The 15,980-nt window shown below is 45.4% G+C and overlaps 1 protein-coding gene across 1 annotated transcript; it reads right to left on the bottom strand.

Moving 5' to 3' along the window:
- Nucleotides 1-2,198: 2,198 nt before the first annotated feature.
- Nucleotides 2,199-14,688, bottom strand: alg14 (ALG14 UDP-N-acetylglucosaminyltransferase subunit; the record flags this gene model as incomplete). The annotated part of the gene is made up of 4 exons (XM_080020087.1): nt 2,199-3,113; nt 12,252-12,374; nt 12,719-12,870; nt 14,544-14,688. The coding sequence occupies 4 exons, from the start codon at nt 14,686-14,688 to the stop codon at nt 2,883-2,885; spliced, it is 651 nt and encodes a 216-aa protein (XP_079876213.1). The 3' UTR covers nt 2,199-2,882.
- Between the last annotated feature and the right edge of the window lie 1,292 nt (nt 14,689-15,980).

Here is a 15,980-nt window from a genome sequence, read left to right as displayed (position 1 = left end):
TGTAAAAACTCCTCCAACACGGCTCCTCCTGTCCCCCCCTCTGGAGCCGTCCCCTCCAGACAGTGTCCTGCCGCCCCTCCAGTCCCCTCCTATTTAAAACAACCACACAGAGAGAGAGAGAGAGAGAGAGAGAGAGAGAGAGAGAGAGATGGCCTCCCGAGCCCCGTCTTCCAGCCCCCGTCGACGTCCCCGCGGCTCTCTCGGGAGTTGTCTGAGCCCCGCGTTTCGCCCGACGGTCTGGCGCTGCACGGCCAACAACACCCGATGGATGAGCACCCCAAGAACAACACCCCACCCGCCCACGTTGCTTTACGCAGCGGCCTTGAAGTGGCGCAGGAGTGGGAGGCGAAAGTAATATTTATTTGCAACCCTGCCCTGTGTATGGGGGATGGCGTGTTGGCCGCTTTGGGACGCACAAACGACATCCCCCAACGGACAGTGCACTCCAAACAAAAGATGCAAGGCGACGTCATTTTCCTTGTCAAAGGGGGCGAGTAGATAGAATACCACGGCGGGCCCTTTCTTGACGGAAACGCTGTGAGAGATCGACGGCCAGTTTGCCGTGAAACCACGTCGGATCAATTCCCCCAGGCTGCTACATCTGCGATATCTAGAGGGTGATGTGGCACTGTGTAGGGGGGGGGGGGGGGTACCGTGACACATTGCACTGCCTCGCAGCAAGAAGGCCCTGGGTTCGATTCCCACCTGGGGCGCTGTTGGCGCCGCACTCCGGAGGCTTATCTCTTGATTGGGGGCCTTTCCGCGTGGAGTTTGCATTTTCTCCCCGCGCTCACATGGGGTTCCCTTCATGTAACGTCAGTAAGGACCCCCACTAAAAACATGCACAACATCGCCTGACCAGCGATGGACACCTTTAATTGGTCCCCGGGCGTGTCGCTGTACCTGTCACTGCTCCTGGCTGCCCCCCCCAAAGGGCAAGCCAGGATGGGTCAAAAGCAGAGAACTCATTTCACCGGCCACCATTTGAAGCGTGTGTGTGCGTGCGTGTGTTGGTCGCCGTGAGTGCATGTGTTGTGGTGTGTCTGATTAAAAAAAAAAAAAAAGAATCTTCTTTACGTCGATCCCTGGACTCCAAGGTCACGCGGGAGCGCATTCGCAGACACGACGCAGAAGAAAAGGCTGCGAGAGAAGAAAGACAGGCTTATCCGACACTGCTTTACTTCTCCCGAGAGAGAGAGAGAGAAAGGTAGCTTTGATTTCACCCGGCTTAAGTTCGAAGGCCGAGGTTCGCCATTCCCGTCAAGGGTACAATGACACCGCTGTCTTCATTTGGGCTCGGATTTCAAACGCTAAGGATTTCGTATTTGGCTGCGACTCGGTGACACCTCCGGGACAATAGCCCTGCTGTGTTCGCCCCTTCGTGGGTTGGTAGACGAGTTCATTGCAACCGGCTGCATTTTGATGCAAAGTAGAAGGTGTTGGCCATCGCTAGATCTACGAGATCAATGCGGTATTGGTATATAATGAGCCTTTAAACACAGCTTATCAGACGTAACCTCCATAGCAAGAAGACTCCGATCCCTGCGTAGGGATGCTGAAATGCTGGCTCTGGGGCATTGGCTCGCGTTCAACACCCTCACGCCTACAGAGGACATCTCCAGAGCTCCCAGAGTCAGGTCCTTTAATACCTTGACGTCTGGAAGGCTGCCACGGCGCTCCTTGTCTCGCTCACTTTAACTGAGCAACCCGGGACAGGTTTGCCAATATCGACACCTGGGCGGCAAACCTGCCGCGGTTAAGTTGGCGAGCCGGGTTCATTATACGGTAAAATGACGGCCTACCCATGGTTTGGGTACAATCTACTGTTTCTACCGACTCGGGCTGTGCTCACCACGCTCCCAATGAACTTGCATTCCATTTCAGTTGTCTCAATGCGTTTTTGAGGTTGATCATTACCACACAGCGCATTCCTGCACATCGAATGAAACTCGTTACTCGTGCGCCCGGCTTCGTTGCACTCCGTGCTAGGAGCGAAACATATTCCCGTTACTACAGGATGTGCACATATCTGACACAGATGTTTAAAGATAAGTTCTATAAATAGCTTCCAGATGTCAGCTCGGCCTGCCCTCTACTCTGCATCAGCCGGGCTCTTGGTCCCTACACTTCCTGTCCAACGCGACACCCAGGGACAGGAAAGGAATCACAAAAAGGAGAGACCAACAAGAGTTGTAACATTTCTTACTCTAGGCACAGGGAAAAAACAATACAAAAAAAACCCTCCAGAAACGTCAGCACAATGGTATCTTTTCCGTTCTTGGACAGTCAACATTACAACTGAATGAATCTGTCAATATGGACAGTGTTCACGGTACAGAATGAAGTAACAGTTGGCGTTGGTATTCATAATATGTGCCAGGTTTTACATGCCCGTTAAAGCAACATTTGTTACAAACATACAGTTAAAGGCCATGGAAATCCTCAAGAAAAGTCAAGATGGAATCAAAACTCTGCTTATGCAACGTCCCGTTTACGGTAAAATAAGGGTTTTGATGAAAAAGTTTAAAATCCTGATGTTCTATATGAGAGCCATTGACGGAGACGATCAGAAGCTTGCCAAGTGTCAGTGCCGCCTTGTCTCGGTCTCTTCCCGTCGCTGCGTGTCAGGTGTGGCGATGTGGCCACGTCGTCCCGAACCCGTGACAGCCGTTCTTCCACATCCCATTCAGGCATTACCATGGTGTGATTCTTGCTCAGCGTCAATGCAAAACCGGAATGTCCAGGGGACGGTCTAATACTCCGAAGCGCTGATTTTATCCTTGGCTTTCACTCGCTTTAGCTGAGAGTCAAATAGTTCAACGGGATATCAAATCCTTTTGAAAAATGTTGCACACACATATTGCACTCAGTTGGACTTAGACTTAGACTATTCTTCCAAGGAAAATGGATTTGGGGTATTTATCTCGCAGAGTGGACCACTGCACGAAGAAGTAATCCGACAGCGGGTAGAGGATCTTTCCAGAAAGCGACAGCGTCTCGACCCGGCATATGCTTTCGACGTAAACGATCGGGACTTTCTTCAATCCCAGAATGCCGAGCAGAAGCCCTGCTGCACATAGGGGGACGCAGGTCCCGGGGCCATTGCACAGCACCTGAAACAACAGAGAGACAGACAGACAGACAGACAGACAGACAGACAGACAGACAGACAGACACACACACATATGAGCACATGCGCAGACACAGAAACCCCAACCGTATTTTTTATTTTTTTGGAGCCTCAAAGCCGAGCCTTCGCTCAGTTGCTCTCAGCGCCCAGGAATGCACTCGACTTTACTTGGCCCAGAGTACACAGCCCGGAGACGGAGGGGACGGGAGGGAGGAGAGAGAGAGAGACAGAGACAGAGACAGTCAGACAGGTGATTCAGACAGAGGGCACTCGACGTAATGAGGGTTGGGAGAAGGGAGAGCAGAAAAGGAGAGTGATTCGATGAATAACTGCCTTGAGGCCAAACAAGAGTGTGGGGGCAGTGAGGTTTCAGGGGGTCGGGGGGGTTGCGGGGCGGGGGGTGTGGGGGTGTTTTGTGAAAGCAGACAGAGAGAAAGACGGCTGTGGAAATCTCCGGCCCACAGGGTCTGGAGAACTCATCACGGGGCTGTGCAGTCCTGGCATGCGATAGCGTTGTAATATCCTTTCACTTTACGCCACTCTGGAAATTATGGCCCTGTGGCGTATGTGGAAAAAATCATACATTTGTTTAATAACGCCCACATTCTGTGATTCTCGTCTATACCTTTGTGTGTGGGTGTGTGCGTGTACATTATAGGTACGCTGTATACGCGGCACATTATCGTAGAGACATCCAGCCTCGTAGCATTTGCAGAGCATCAGTGGTTGGCCGCTGAAATTATTTACAAATATATAGTGTGTAACATAGAAATATATAATATAGTGAACAAATAAAGCGCAGGGAACATGAACCGCATGAAACATAATATAAAATGGTCAATGTGGTGCTTGTCAGTTTGTCTATCCTGCAGAGGTTATTTTAAAAGAAAACAGTCTGCATCGGGACGGATCAAAGAGCATTTCTTAAAAAGACCTCTAGTAGGCCCCTGGCATGATTAAAAACAGTCTTTAATAAAACGGCTAACTTTTCCCATGACCTATGTTTTTATAATATGATGCGTCCCTTTGATAAAAAGAAAAATCCCCTACGCGACGCCCACCAATCAGACATGCAGGCTGTTAAGAGTCTTGATATTTCCCATATCGTTGATGGTCCAGTTACTGGCAATGTGGCTATGAGCCTCTCAACCACCAGTGATCTCCAGGGGGGCGGGGCACTCAGTGGTGCACGAGTTACTAACAAACAGTCCAAAGTTGAGAAAATACAGCCCCTTCACGCAGGTGCTACGTTTTGCGCACAAAAACGGAAGCATTCACAAGTCAATACATACACCAGTCACTGGAAGCAGTCAATTTTTGGCGAGCCAATTTTTTTTGTCTTTGTGCCGCCCCCCTACTGACTTGGCTTTCTGAGCGATATTTCATGAATTACTCAATTATTCAGCCAAGGTGCGTGAGAGGGTTGCAGTCGGGAGGAGGCTGGGTTTTCCGGCTGTGCCCTTTCCTGCTATCTGGTGAGGCAGAATCGCTACTAAACACAGACTGTCAGCTTTAATTTGAGGGTTCTCAAAAACATATCAGATCAACGGGAATAAAAAAATGACAGCGCTTTCGGCGCACACCCTCTACTTAGGGGTGATAAAATGAAGTGGACAAATCGTAAATTCCTGATGTGCGCAGACTGACGCGAGTCTGCAACACATAAAAAAGGGGAAAAGATACCGTATCTTGGTTTTCAAGTCCTTTTCCCTGCTACCGTGAAGCCTTGGAATACAACCAAAACACATCCTAGTTACAGCATTCCTACATCCTATTCACTGCCAACAATGTGAACAAGGTCCCACAAATGTCGATTTGAAGTCGTTGACTTATCATGACGAATGGTCCTTGTTGACGGCCGAGAACCAGGGCCAACATTTGTCACATTAGCTGTTGAATCCACAGTCCAATCCTTTCTCTGTAAAGTGTACCGTTTACAAACAAACTATTGGCGATTTTATTATCTTGGACCGGTATTTTGAGGGCAAGGTGTGAAAGCTGTTCGTGCGGGAATCGTCCGTCATCTGTGTGCGCATTAATGGCCTTCAAGTGTCTTTTTTTTTTTTAGCAATGGTGCACGCAGAAACTTGGATGGAACATTCCTGGCATGCCCTTTTCCTGGCACTGGATCTCTGGCATGCATTCTAGCATATGCTGACAGACCACCGACTAGCTCCCCTGGAGTTTTCTGATGCGTTTACGCGTATGAGCCTGTACAGCCCTGTCAGCATCCAGAATGACTGGGGCTGGAGGTCTGGAGCTCACACAACACAATACCGCCAATGCCGCCAATTGTAAGAACGCGCTCAATGGTTATACCATCAGCACCTTATCAGCCCAGCGTCATTTCCTAGACACAAGTGTGACGATAACACTCAGGGTTTCTTCATTTTATGTCCGTTTCCCTGTAATGCGAGGAGCAAACTGTCTATGAATAGTGTATGAGGAAAAGTAGCCTCGCCTTCCAAACGGAAGCTGTGTCATTCGATTAACTGAAAAACCTTATGATTTGCATGGCGAGCAGCTGTCTGATATCAAGTAAAAGGTGTGCCGGCGACACCTGCGTTTCTGTTTGTGGACTGTAATCTTTGTCAAGATAAGGATACCTGTCACGTCACACATCCGCACAGGTAGCACACTTCACACACTGGGTGTTGCGGTTTCCCAGAAAGTCAGTGTTTTCCTTATATTTGTACGGCAACATTGGCCACCAACATCCTTTTTTTTTTTAATGACTTTGATAAATAAAACGAAACACTCCCGCACAAATAAATTATAATTTGCACTTGGCTGCCTCTGTTTTGTATGGAACTGCGCCAAAACAGCTCTGTGTTTTAGTTCCGAGAGCTAGACATTTCAGAATAGTTTCCTCAGAGTAAGTGCGGCAAAAAAACAAAACAAAAAAAAAAGCCATGGAGAAGTTCAGGTGGTTATTGTTTGGGGGTCCACTAGGAGAGTCTAGCTTTTTCTTTTTGTCTTGGTTTAGTGGAATACACAGGAACGGTTGCTCCACCGAAGCATTTGTTGATATGGGAACAGAATAGGGGAATGGCCACACATCTCCATGACTTGTGCAGTAGTTGTCCATTGCGGGATAGGTTCGCTATTTTTTCCCCCACCCAGGCCTTTTAAAATGTTGGTCCGCATCAGTTGTAAGTGTCTATAGCACAACCTCCCTGAACGCTTCACTAGTGAGAGACTTACCACTCTGCCGCAGCTCTCTTTTTGGGACTATTTTGCTCTGATCTACAATATATTTTTTTTATTCCCCCAGCACAAGTTTTTACAGCAATAGGTATGGCAGCTCAATAGGGCTGTGGTGGATAGTGACAGCTTTAGGAACGTTAGTTAGTTCAGCGCAACAAGAATATCAAACCATGAAGGGAGCTGTTTGTGGGTCAGTTGTCAGGCAGAGGCACTCCAACGAAGCTGACAGTTTGCTACACAGAGGCACGGTACACTTTTGGTGGGCCTCATGATAGATTGGTGGTTTGCACAGCTGCCTTATGTGAACAGTTTATAACACTTTTACTATCTTTTTGACAGCTGGAGACTGCTGCAGGGGTTCCAGTTACAGTGGAGATGTCGCTGGCACTCTGTGGAAACACATGGCGCGATGCGGCCCAAAATGCTGTTTATTTACCTGAGAGTCTGGTCTAGGTTTGTGGGCAGGGTGTGAGGGGGATCAGGCGACATGTTTATCTGTTTCCCTATGGTTATCTCTAAACTGACCACATGCTCAAAAAGGACCAGGACCTTTAAAACTTTGTTTTAGCAGGTAAAAAGAGACAACGTTAAAAATCTATGGGGAAATCATGGGGAAAATGGTCAGTCTAATCTCAGTCACATCTAAAATGCGTGTGCCGCCTGGTAAACAATTTGGCCAGTATGGTCCTTTAAAAATATGTGTAAAATCTCCAATGTCCAGGTCTCAAATTTGAGGCACTTACAGGTATGCGCAAATAAACAGATACATCCCATCTGCGCGTTTAGTAGACAGTCATCAACCCGCTCGTTAAGCGCCACTGAACCCCCGTGCCTCCTCCCCCCTTTAGTGTTTCTTGTTAATTATTTGGGCTGATTCTAAATTACAAAAATATTCTTGTTTACGGTTAGTTTTTAGCTTTGTTTTATGGCTTTTTCGTTTTTACTGTACATTGTAAAACACATTACTTTTGAGGTTTCTTGTCCATAGACAAATTTAAAAGAAATTTATAGAATATATATTAATTAATAATAAAAAAAAGAAAATTGTATTTGTTAATTTTCAGGTTTATTGTATATTGTCTATTTTTATGTACAATTTTTGCTTAATTTTACAGCAATTTTGATTTGCCTTTTTGTATATTGTAAAAATAAATACAGACGGGAGTTGGGGGGACTGCAGGGTGGGACAAAAAAAACTAAAAAATGAAAAAAATCAACACGAGGATCTCTATAGCCGGGGGGGCTGGACCACATTGTGTGTCAGTGTTTTTGTGGGCCCAATGTAGAAGCAGAAGTTATCCGAGATATGTTGATGTTTCAACAACAGGCCAGGTAGTTGCTTAGGTTACACACACGCAAAACACATTTAATGAACGTGTGGATGATGAAAAGGTAACCTACAAATCAGTTGCTTTTTTTCCAAGATTGATCACACTTTTTTTCCATCATCCCTACGCTTTGTTGAACCGAGCCTACAAAAGCAGCATCAATACAGCGTGGGCCTTTCTGTAACAGATAATCACTGAACCTTTCCACTGGCCAGATAAGTAGGTTACCGGGCCGGGGTTGACCCCGCGTGAAGCCTTTTTGGTGCTCTGCTACACATCTGGAGCTAATGGTGGATGTGGAGGCGGTGTTTCTTTGCGTATTGAATGACTCAAGGGTGTGATCTCACACAATGCCCTTTTATGGCTAACACACGCCTGAGAAACTCCCTCCAAGCACCCTCCCCTCCCAAATCCAGGCCCCTTCCCCCCTTTTGTCACCTCCACACAAAACTATCCTGTCCCATCATCCCCCCCCCCCCCCAGCATGATTGGGTGGGTAATGCCATGTGGAAACCATGGGGACCCCCTACAGGTGGAACCGCTAACACCGCCACCCTCCCACCCTCCTAAAACACCTACTTAAATCCCAGCCAGGTTGATCGAATACAACCCTCTGACCAGGTGTTTACACAAGTGCAAGCTAAACCTTGATATCTGGAAGCGGTCCAAAGTTTCCCCTCTGAAGTACAATATACTGCGTTGGGGGGGGGGGGGTCGTGGGGGTGAAACGGCAGTCGCACGCCACACCTGGACAAACAACCAGACACCAGACTAAACTAGACGGCGGCTCCCCTCGGCAAACGTTATCCGGCGATAAAGGGGACAGCGGCGGTGAAAAGGGGGAGATCTGGGAGCTATTGAAGCCCAGGCGTCCAGCTGACTTCCATTAGAGAGCCCGAGGTTCCCTCCGCGTGGAAAACAAACCCAACTTGTACGGTAGCGCGGAGATAAACAGCGCGGCCGCTTGGTCGAATCCTAAATCACACGCTGTCACCGATGTGACGGGGCACGTTCCCCTTTCACGGCCGTCACGTTCCAGGATGTGTCATTGTTAGCCTGGTGGTGTGTTACACAAGTTTATGTATATGTGCTCATCTGCATCCAGACATGGGATGCTGACATGTCATGAATGAACCTTGTTTCAACACAATCTATGCTACCCAGAGTTCCTACTGGTCAGAGGAGGAGAGTAGGGAACCTGCTTAGTCATGGCCCTTCTACCCTACACCCCGCTTTACTCTCCCATCAAACAGGGTACTGGTGGGAGTGGGTCTCTCTCTCTTCCTCCCTCCCTCCCTCCCTCCACATACGGTGTGGAGGGGGAAGGCAGCGGGAGAGGAGGTGGGAAGTAGTAACTGGGGGGTTGGGAGAGATTGGGTTGGGGTGGGGGAGTAGTTCTGGCTGACCCTGCTGTTCCCCAGGGTTTGGGGATGGAAATAGAGTTAAAAAAAAAAAAAAAGTAAGAAAACGTTCGGACAGTTCTCCCTGAAAACCCGTTTCGGTTGCAGTAATTGTCGGAGGGAGCCTGTTGAGGCTTTTCCGTTACACGACTTATAAACAGTGAATTTAAGGCCTACTGTCATCATCATTTTCAAAATATAGCAACATTTTAAAAGCTACAAATGAGTACATACATTTTTAGATATTGACAATACTAATTTTTGCAAGGTTGCGCCCCTCCAATTGGATTCACATGAGCATCGAAATGGTTTATTTTTCCTTGTGCATTAGATAATAACTGACATACCGATGATAATAATCGAATAAACCAGAATATACGATTTCTAGTTCTGCTTTTTGTTTTTTGTTTTTTGCTGGGGACTATTTTACATGGGTAACTTCTGCGGAGGCTGTAAAACATCTCAAAAGCCGAGCCATTACCGAGATGGGAGTGATGTGATTCCGTGTAATCCTGATCCTGTTATAACAGGAATAGTTCAAGAGCCACTATCAGGATTTTTCTTTGAGGAATTTACAATCTCTGGCTTGTGGAGAAGATGATTTGAAAAAACAAAACAAAAAAAAAAAAAAAAAGAAGGTAAACCTTTTTTACAGGCAGAAAGGGCAAAAATACATGAAAAACGCAGGTGCTTTGTCCAGTCATTCGGCAGGTCAGTCACTTAGTTTCACAGCTATTTAGGATGGCGAAGTGCCGTGTTTATGATTTATTATTTACAAGTAAATTTGAAGAATATTAACACAAATGAAATACAGTTTTTTACAATACATCCACGAGATCTCCGTGAGAGACGCTTCCTCTCCGAAGAGAGAGCCGGGGCTCAGCGGGACTGCTCCCAGCGGGACGGAGCGGATGTTTACGTTTTTCTTTTCGTACAAGTAGGAAATGCGGAAATAAACCCAAATCCAAAATAAAAACACACTCTGAGCGTCTCTCTCATCTCTTCTACTTGCCATTCACTGTAGCGCTATCTCCGTCCCGTCTCCCCCCACGTCACGTCACTCTAAAATTGGCGGGCAATGTCCGATTTTTTGGTGTCCCAAGTTGAATTGCTACAGAATTTCCCCAAACATGAATTCAGTGGGTATGCTAGTGGTGTAACGGAAAGCAGTTGATCCGTGATCTGTACCGGTCGCCCACCAGGGTTCGGCTCGCATGTGAACCGTGGATCAATTGCAAAATTTAACCATCATAGTGAAATACCGTTTTACTGCCACTGTTACTATTTAAGGTCATAATTCCCTATATCTCGATGCATAATTGCCGTGAAAAGAAGAATGACAAGACAGACGATTGGTTTGCGGTACATCGCGCTAAGCTGCTGCTACTTTACCACATGTCGGGAATGAGCCGCAGTATGTCGCCGTTATACGTCTGTGCATCCGCCATATTGGAGCGGTCAAGGTCCGCTAGTAAACAAAGACAATATCTATTGAGAGACGCAGACAGAATAGACTGTAACTTGCCTTAATATGAACAGATTCTCATGAAATTTAGTTTGTTATAAATGTGAGAAATTGAACACGATAGTCGTTTCTTATTTGATTTACATTCAGGGGCAAATAAAATCAAATTTTTTCCCCATTCACTAGCATGTTTAAAGGAAGGAGGTTTCACGCATGTGTCATATTGCATTTGAATTTTGACTGCTATTGAGTATTGAATATTTTATGTATTTTAAAATATTATTTAAACATTGGACATCTGTTATGCTGTTTTCATGGAAGACCATGGGCAAAAGTTCGTAAACAATAAGTCACAAGTGCCGCTGCTTTAATTAACATTTCACTTCAATAAGATTTATAACAGGGCACAGAGGAATGTGGCATGACTCGTAGACTCGTTAAGATTATTTTCTGCTCATAACGCATGGAGAGGGGGCGATCGGGGAGAGTGTCACGGAGAAAGTGTCCCCATCACGTAGGGTTTCGTTCCATACGCACTGGTTTCGCTCCAAAAGGAGACGTAAAATATCCAAAGCGTGAGTTTTGTGGTCTGCTGCACCCCTAGTGTATGCCAATCTGCGCGTTGATCTTTAAGCTTGGATCTGTAGTCCAAACCCTGCGTTTAATGGTGGCGGGTGACAAAGACTGCGCAAACCGGTTTGTCTCTCAGGTGGAAATACGAGCTACAAAGATCGTATAAGCCACCGTCACGAACAGCCACGCAGGGCTAAGGAGGATATTTCACATACCTGTCAGCGAGCAATGTTTTTCTTGGAAGAATTTCTAAACTAACAACCGTATATAATTGACACCTGTCGAAACTGTCCCATTTGCAAACTCCTGATAGCTGATGTCACCCATGTTAAAAAAACAACAACAAAAAAAAAAAAACAACCCCTGCGGCATCAACCAGCAATCCATAGGGATGATGTAAACAAGCAAAATAAGACAAGAGTCTTTAGTACTTGAGCAGGGCCCAAGCTGCAAAAAGTTAAAGAGCAACTTGTGTATGTGCATCGTCCTCACATACTCAAATTCTTTGCGATGACTAAAGAGAAATTCATATTAACAAGTAGGTTGTTTTAAGTGGTTTCAAATGCTCAGATGATGGTGAAACATAAAAATACAGGGCACAAGCACATCAATCGTGCATTAGTGGTTGAACTTGCAACACTGCAGATTCTTTCTGCTTCAGTTTATTTAATAACTTATTGTACAGAAATTAGCATTATTCAATTTTTTTCTCTTTTTATGTTCTGTTATTTCTAGGTTATACATATCTTTTGTTTATCATTAGGTTTAGTGTGTATTGGCAGATTGTTTATTGTGTAACAGTTAACTGTCAGGTTTTTTGTATATTTTCCAAAATTTGAATATATTGGCATTGTATTTTTTCATATTTTTATTGTATTGCTTTATTATTTTGCCTATTGTGTTGATGTGAGCTGCTAGGAGATTGCAGCGAGGGATGAATAAAGTATCTGTCTTTATTGTTTCAATTGTCTGAATTTTTGATTTTCACTGACACGGTTGCACTTCAGGTATTATTACATGCTTTGTATTAAGATAGATCGCATTAAGGCAAATTGGCACTTACACAGCCATATTGCAAAGCCCTAATCACATGTACTGAACTTGGTTGCAGAAAATTGGCTCCAAAATGCCCTTGGTGGCAGACATACCATGTCAGGACGGAGTCTGAAGACCAAGGGGATGGCGTAGAGGAGGGCGTTGAGAGTGCTCCACACAGATGAGCTCCAAGACTGGCGAACCTCTCGACTCCGCGGGATCCGGTGCAGGGTAAACTAGACAGCAGATGAGCAGCAGGTGACAGCAGACGATACATTAAAATAAATCACATCAACATTTTATTAAAACAATTCAAATGTGGTGCTTACTAATGCAAATCGGTGAACTTGCGAAGCCATTTTTTTTTATTTTATTTTATTATTTTACCAACTCCTATGAGAAGGTGAAACGTGAGAGTGATATTCAAACTGCTGTAGTGCCAAGTAACCATCGAGACCAAATGAGAAGGATAATATCGCCATCTGCTGGGAAAGGTGGGCCTCGCATCCCAGATTGACTGAAACTCCCTTGTCCACTTTGTTTGTCAAGTTGATTTCCTTGACTCAGCTAGCCCCTGTACCTGTGACTCAGACTCTGTGTGTCCTTTGGAGCTTTCAAAGGTGCGAATCTTCTCCTCACTCATCCCGTCGGTGTCGGCAAGAACATAGTGCCGGGGACTGTAGCAGGGGGATAGGCTCTGCATCAGGCGGAGGATCTCTGTAGTATGACCACCTGTTAAACATACAACACGGGCCTTGCCTGAGTTGGACTGGGGCACAATGATGACACATAAGGACGATACGTATCCCTCTAACCAATGGCAGTTTTCTATCACTCTCTAGCAATCACTTAGGTATAGAGTTATACAATCCAATTAAAAGCAGAGGCAAATGTCTATTTTTATAGCAACGATTTACGACCAACTGGTTTGTAAAAGAGATCATGTGCGGTGAAGAATAATGTTTAATTTACCAAATATTAACCACCAAAACACCCGCACACGTCACCGTCTGACCAGCGATGGACATTTGGAACCAGGTCCCCAGGCGCGTCGTCGCATGCTGCCCACCGCTCCTGGCTGCCCCCCCCCGGAGGAAGGACAAGCCAGGATGGGTCAAATGCAGAGGACCCGTTTCACTGGCCACCATCCAAAAGCGTGTGTGCATGTGTGTTGTAGTGTGGCGTGTTGTGTGATCAGTAAAGATTCTTCTTCTAAATAGCTGCATAGTACATTACATGACTGAACATTACAAAAAAAACATTTACCAGTTTTGGAAAACATTCTCCATTCAAGGTTTGTCAAACTGCTTAGTAAAGTACTTTTTTTTAATCTTGAATCGTGTCTCTGAAACTGTTACGGTAGGAGGTTAGAGATGGTTAAGTTTAGGTATGAGGTTAGAGATGGTTAAGTTTAGGTATAAGGTTAGAGATGGTTAAGTTTAGGTATGAGGTTAGAGATGGTTACGTTTAGGTGTGAGGTTAGAGATGGTTAAGTTTAGGTGTGAGGTTAGAGATGGTTAAGTTTAGGTATGAGGTTAGAGATGGTTAAGTTTAGGTATAAGGTTAGAGATGGTTAAGTTTAGGTGTGAGGTTAGAGATGGTTAAGTTTAGGTATAAGGTGAGAGATGGTTAAGTTTAGGTATAAGGTTAGAGATGGTTAAGTTTAGGTGTGAGGTTAGAGATGGTTATGTTTAGGTGTGAGGTTAGAGATGGTTATGTTTAGGTGTGAGGTTAGAGATGGTTAAGTTTAGGTATAAGGTTAGAGATGGTTAAGTTTAGGTATGAGGTTAGAGATGGTTAAGTTTAGGTATAAGGTTAGAGATGGTTAAGTTTAGGTGTGAGGTTAGAGATGGTTAAGTTTAGGTATGAGGTTAGAGATGGTTAAGTTTAGGTATAAGGTTAGAGATGGTTAAGTTTAGGTATGAGGTTAGAGATGGTTAAGTTTAGGGTTAGGGTTAGGGTTAGGGTTAGAGATGGTTAAGTTTAGGTATAAGGTAGAGATGGTTAAGTTTAGGTGTGAGGTTAGAGATGGTTAAGTTTAGGTATAAGGTAGAGATGGTTAAGTTTAGGTATAAGGTAGAGATGGTTAAGTTTAGGTGTGAGGTTAGAGATGGTTAAGTTTAGGTGTGAGGTTAGAGATGGTTAAGTTTAGGTATAAGGTAGAGATGGTTAAGTTTAGGTGTGAGGTTAGAGATGGTTACGTTTAGGTATGAGGTTAGAGATGATTATGTTTATATATATATACGTTTAGAGATGGTTAAGTTAGGTTTGGGCTAACACTTATTAATGATTATTTGTATGATACGGTTGCTTACTTTTCTGAGCTAGTGGCCGAGCTATCGCGGAGGCTACGGAAGTAAGCTAAACGACTACTACTCTGAGTAAGACCATCTCACGGCCGTTACCTGAACCAGCGACGACAAGCACGCACACGGAGCCCTTCGCTCCGGGTTTACACCTTGCCCCCGTCTTCACCACGAAAAAGACCCGTAAGAGAAGCAAACAAACCGCACACACTGGAACGAACAACACGCCGAGCGGCAGCGACATGGTCGGATGAGCTACGGTAGCCCGGCTACCCAAAAATTCGCGAGCCGAGGCTGAAAGGGGAACAGCGCCCCCTGGCGTTCAGACGCCGACGAGCGCCGCCACCCAAAGGGGAACCGAACGAGCGAAGGAAAGACCACAACGTCCTGTGTAAACATGTCATTAAAGGAGAAGCTGAAAAGAGCACAAGAAGAGATCAAGAAATGCTGATTACTAGGTGGACTGATGGAGCCCACCAGCATTGTCTTACATTAACCCAACTCTCCTGAGGGAGAAACTGTAGTTTACCGCAACGTAGGGCTGAGTGTGATACACTTAAATGCTGCCTCTCAGGTTGTGTATTAAGATATCGTAAAAAAAAAAATAATAATAATTAAAAAAATATGTTATCCCGGGTATTCAAATGGTGTTCAAATATGTCGCGATCTTCAATTTTGTTGACCTCTCCCAGTCCCACAATCAGCGTTCAAACCGCCGGGGTGAGCATGGGCCGCAATTTCTGGGCATAGCGGGGTGACCTTCCCACTTCAGTCGTCACCGTCGCGCGGTTTTAAAAACACTGCACATTGGAAAAAGGCTCCAAATGTTGAGCGACCGTGATCGGAAAATAAGACGTTTTTGTCTGCTCAAATATTGTAAACGAGTATTCAACGTTCTCTTGTGAAAAAAAAAAAAAAAAAAAAAGCCTTTTCACTGACGTCTGAATAACTTCAAGACATGGGGGGGGGGGGGGGGGGGTTTGACCTTCAGGCATCAATTTAAACGTGGGACGGTGTAAAGTGAAAGTCAGAGTCATTCCTCTGACCTGCTCAGGCGGCGTAAACACCGTTACGAACTAGTGCGTTCTGGTAGTGTTGTTAGTCATGCGGACGCATCGAACGCCCATTGGTCGGAATCTGTTCTAAATCAAGTAAGGAAAGATCGTCCGTTTGGTTCTGAAGTGGAGCACGGTTCTTTTAGTTGATCCCCCGACGTTGCCAAGGGGCCGAGTCATCAACGGGAACTCAGGCTCACACGTGAAAGGGTATCCACGTCACGGGAGAGCGAAGGGGTGGCGAGGGTGCCGCGGGGAGGTTGGAGATGGGGAGGGAGATTCTCCTTGCACCTCCTGGTTTAAGGCCTGTGTGAGCCTTCTCGTGAAACATTATTAAGCGGTGAAGTACAACACTCGTACCATGAATAATAAATAATTTGAAAAAAGGCTGCCATTTTTAGGCATTATGATGTGATGCGTTGATTAATTACATATGAATCATAAATATGTTAAAATTATAATTATAATGTCATAATTTTGA

The sequence above is a fragment of the Zeus faber genome (assembly GCF_960531495.2).
Source record: "Zeus faber genome assembly, chromosome: 19".
In the NCBI taxonomy this organism is placed as follows: domain Eukaryota; kingdom Metazoa; phylum Chordata; class Actinopteri; order Zeiformes; family Zeidae; genus Zeus; species Zeus faber.
Note: the sequence above shows the minus strand (reverse complement) of the source record. Positions and strands in the feature narration are given on the sequence as shown.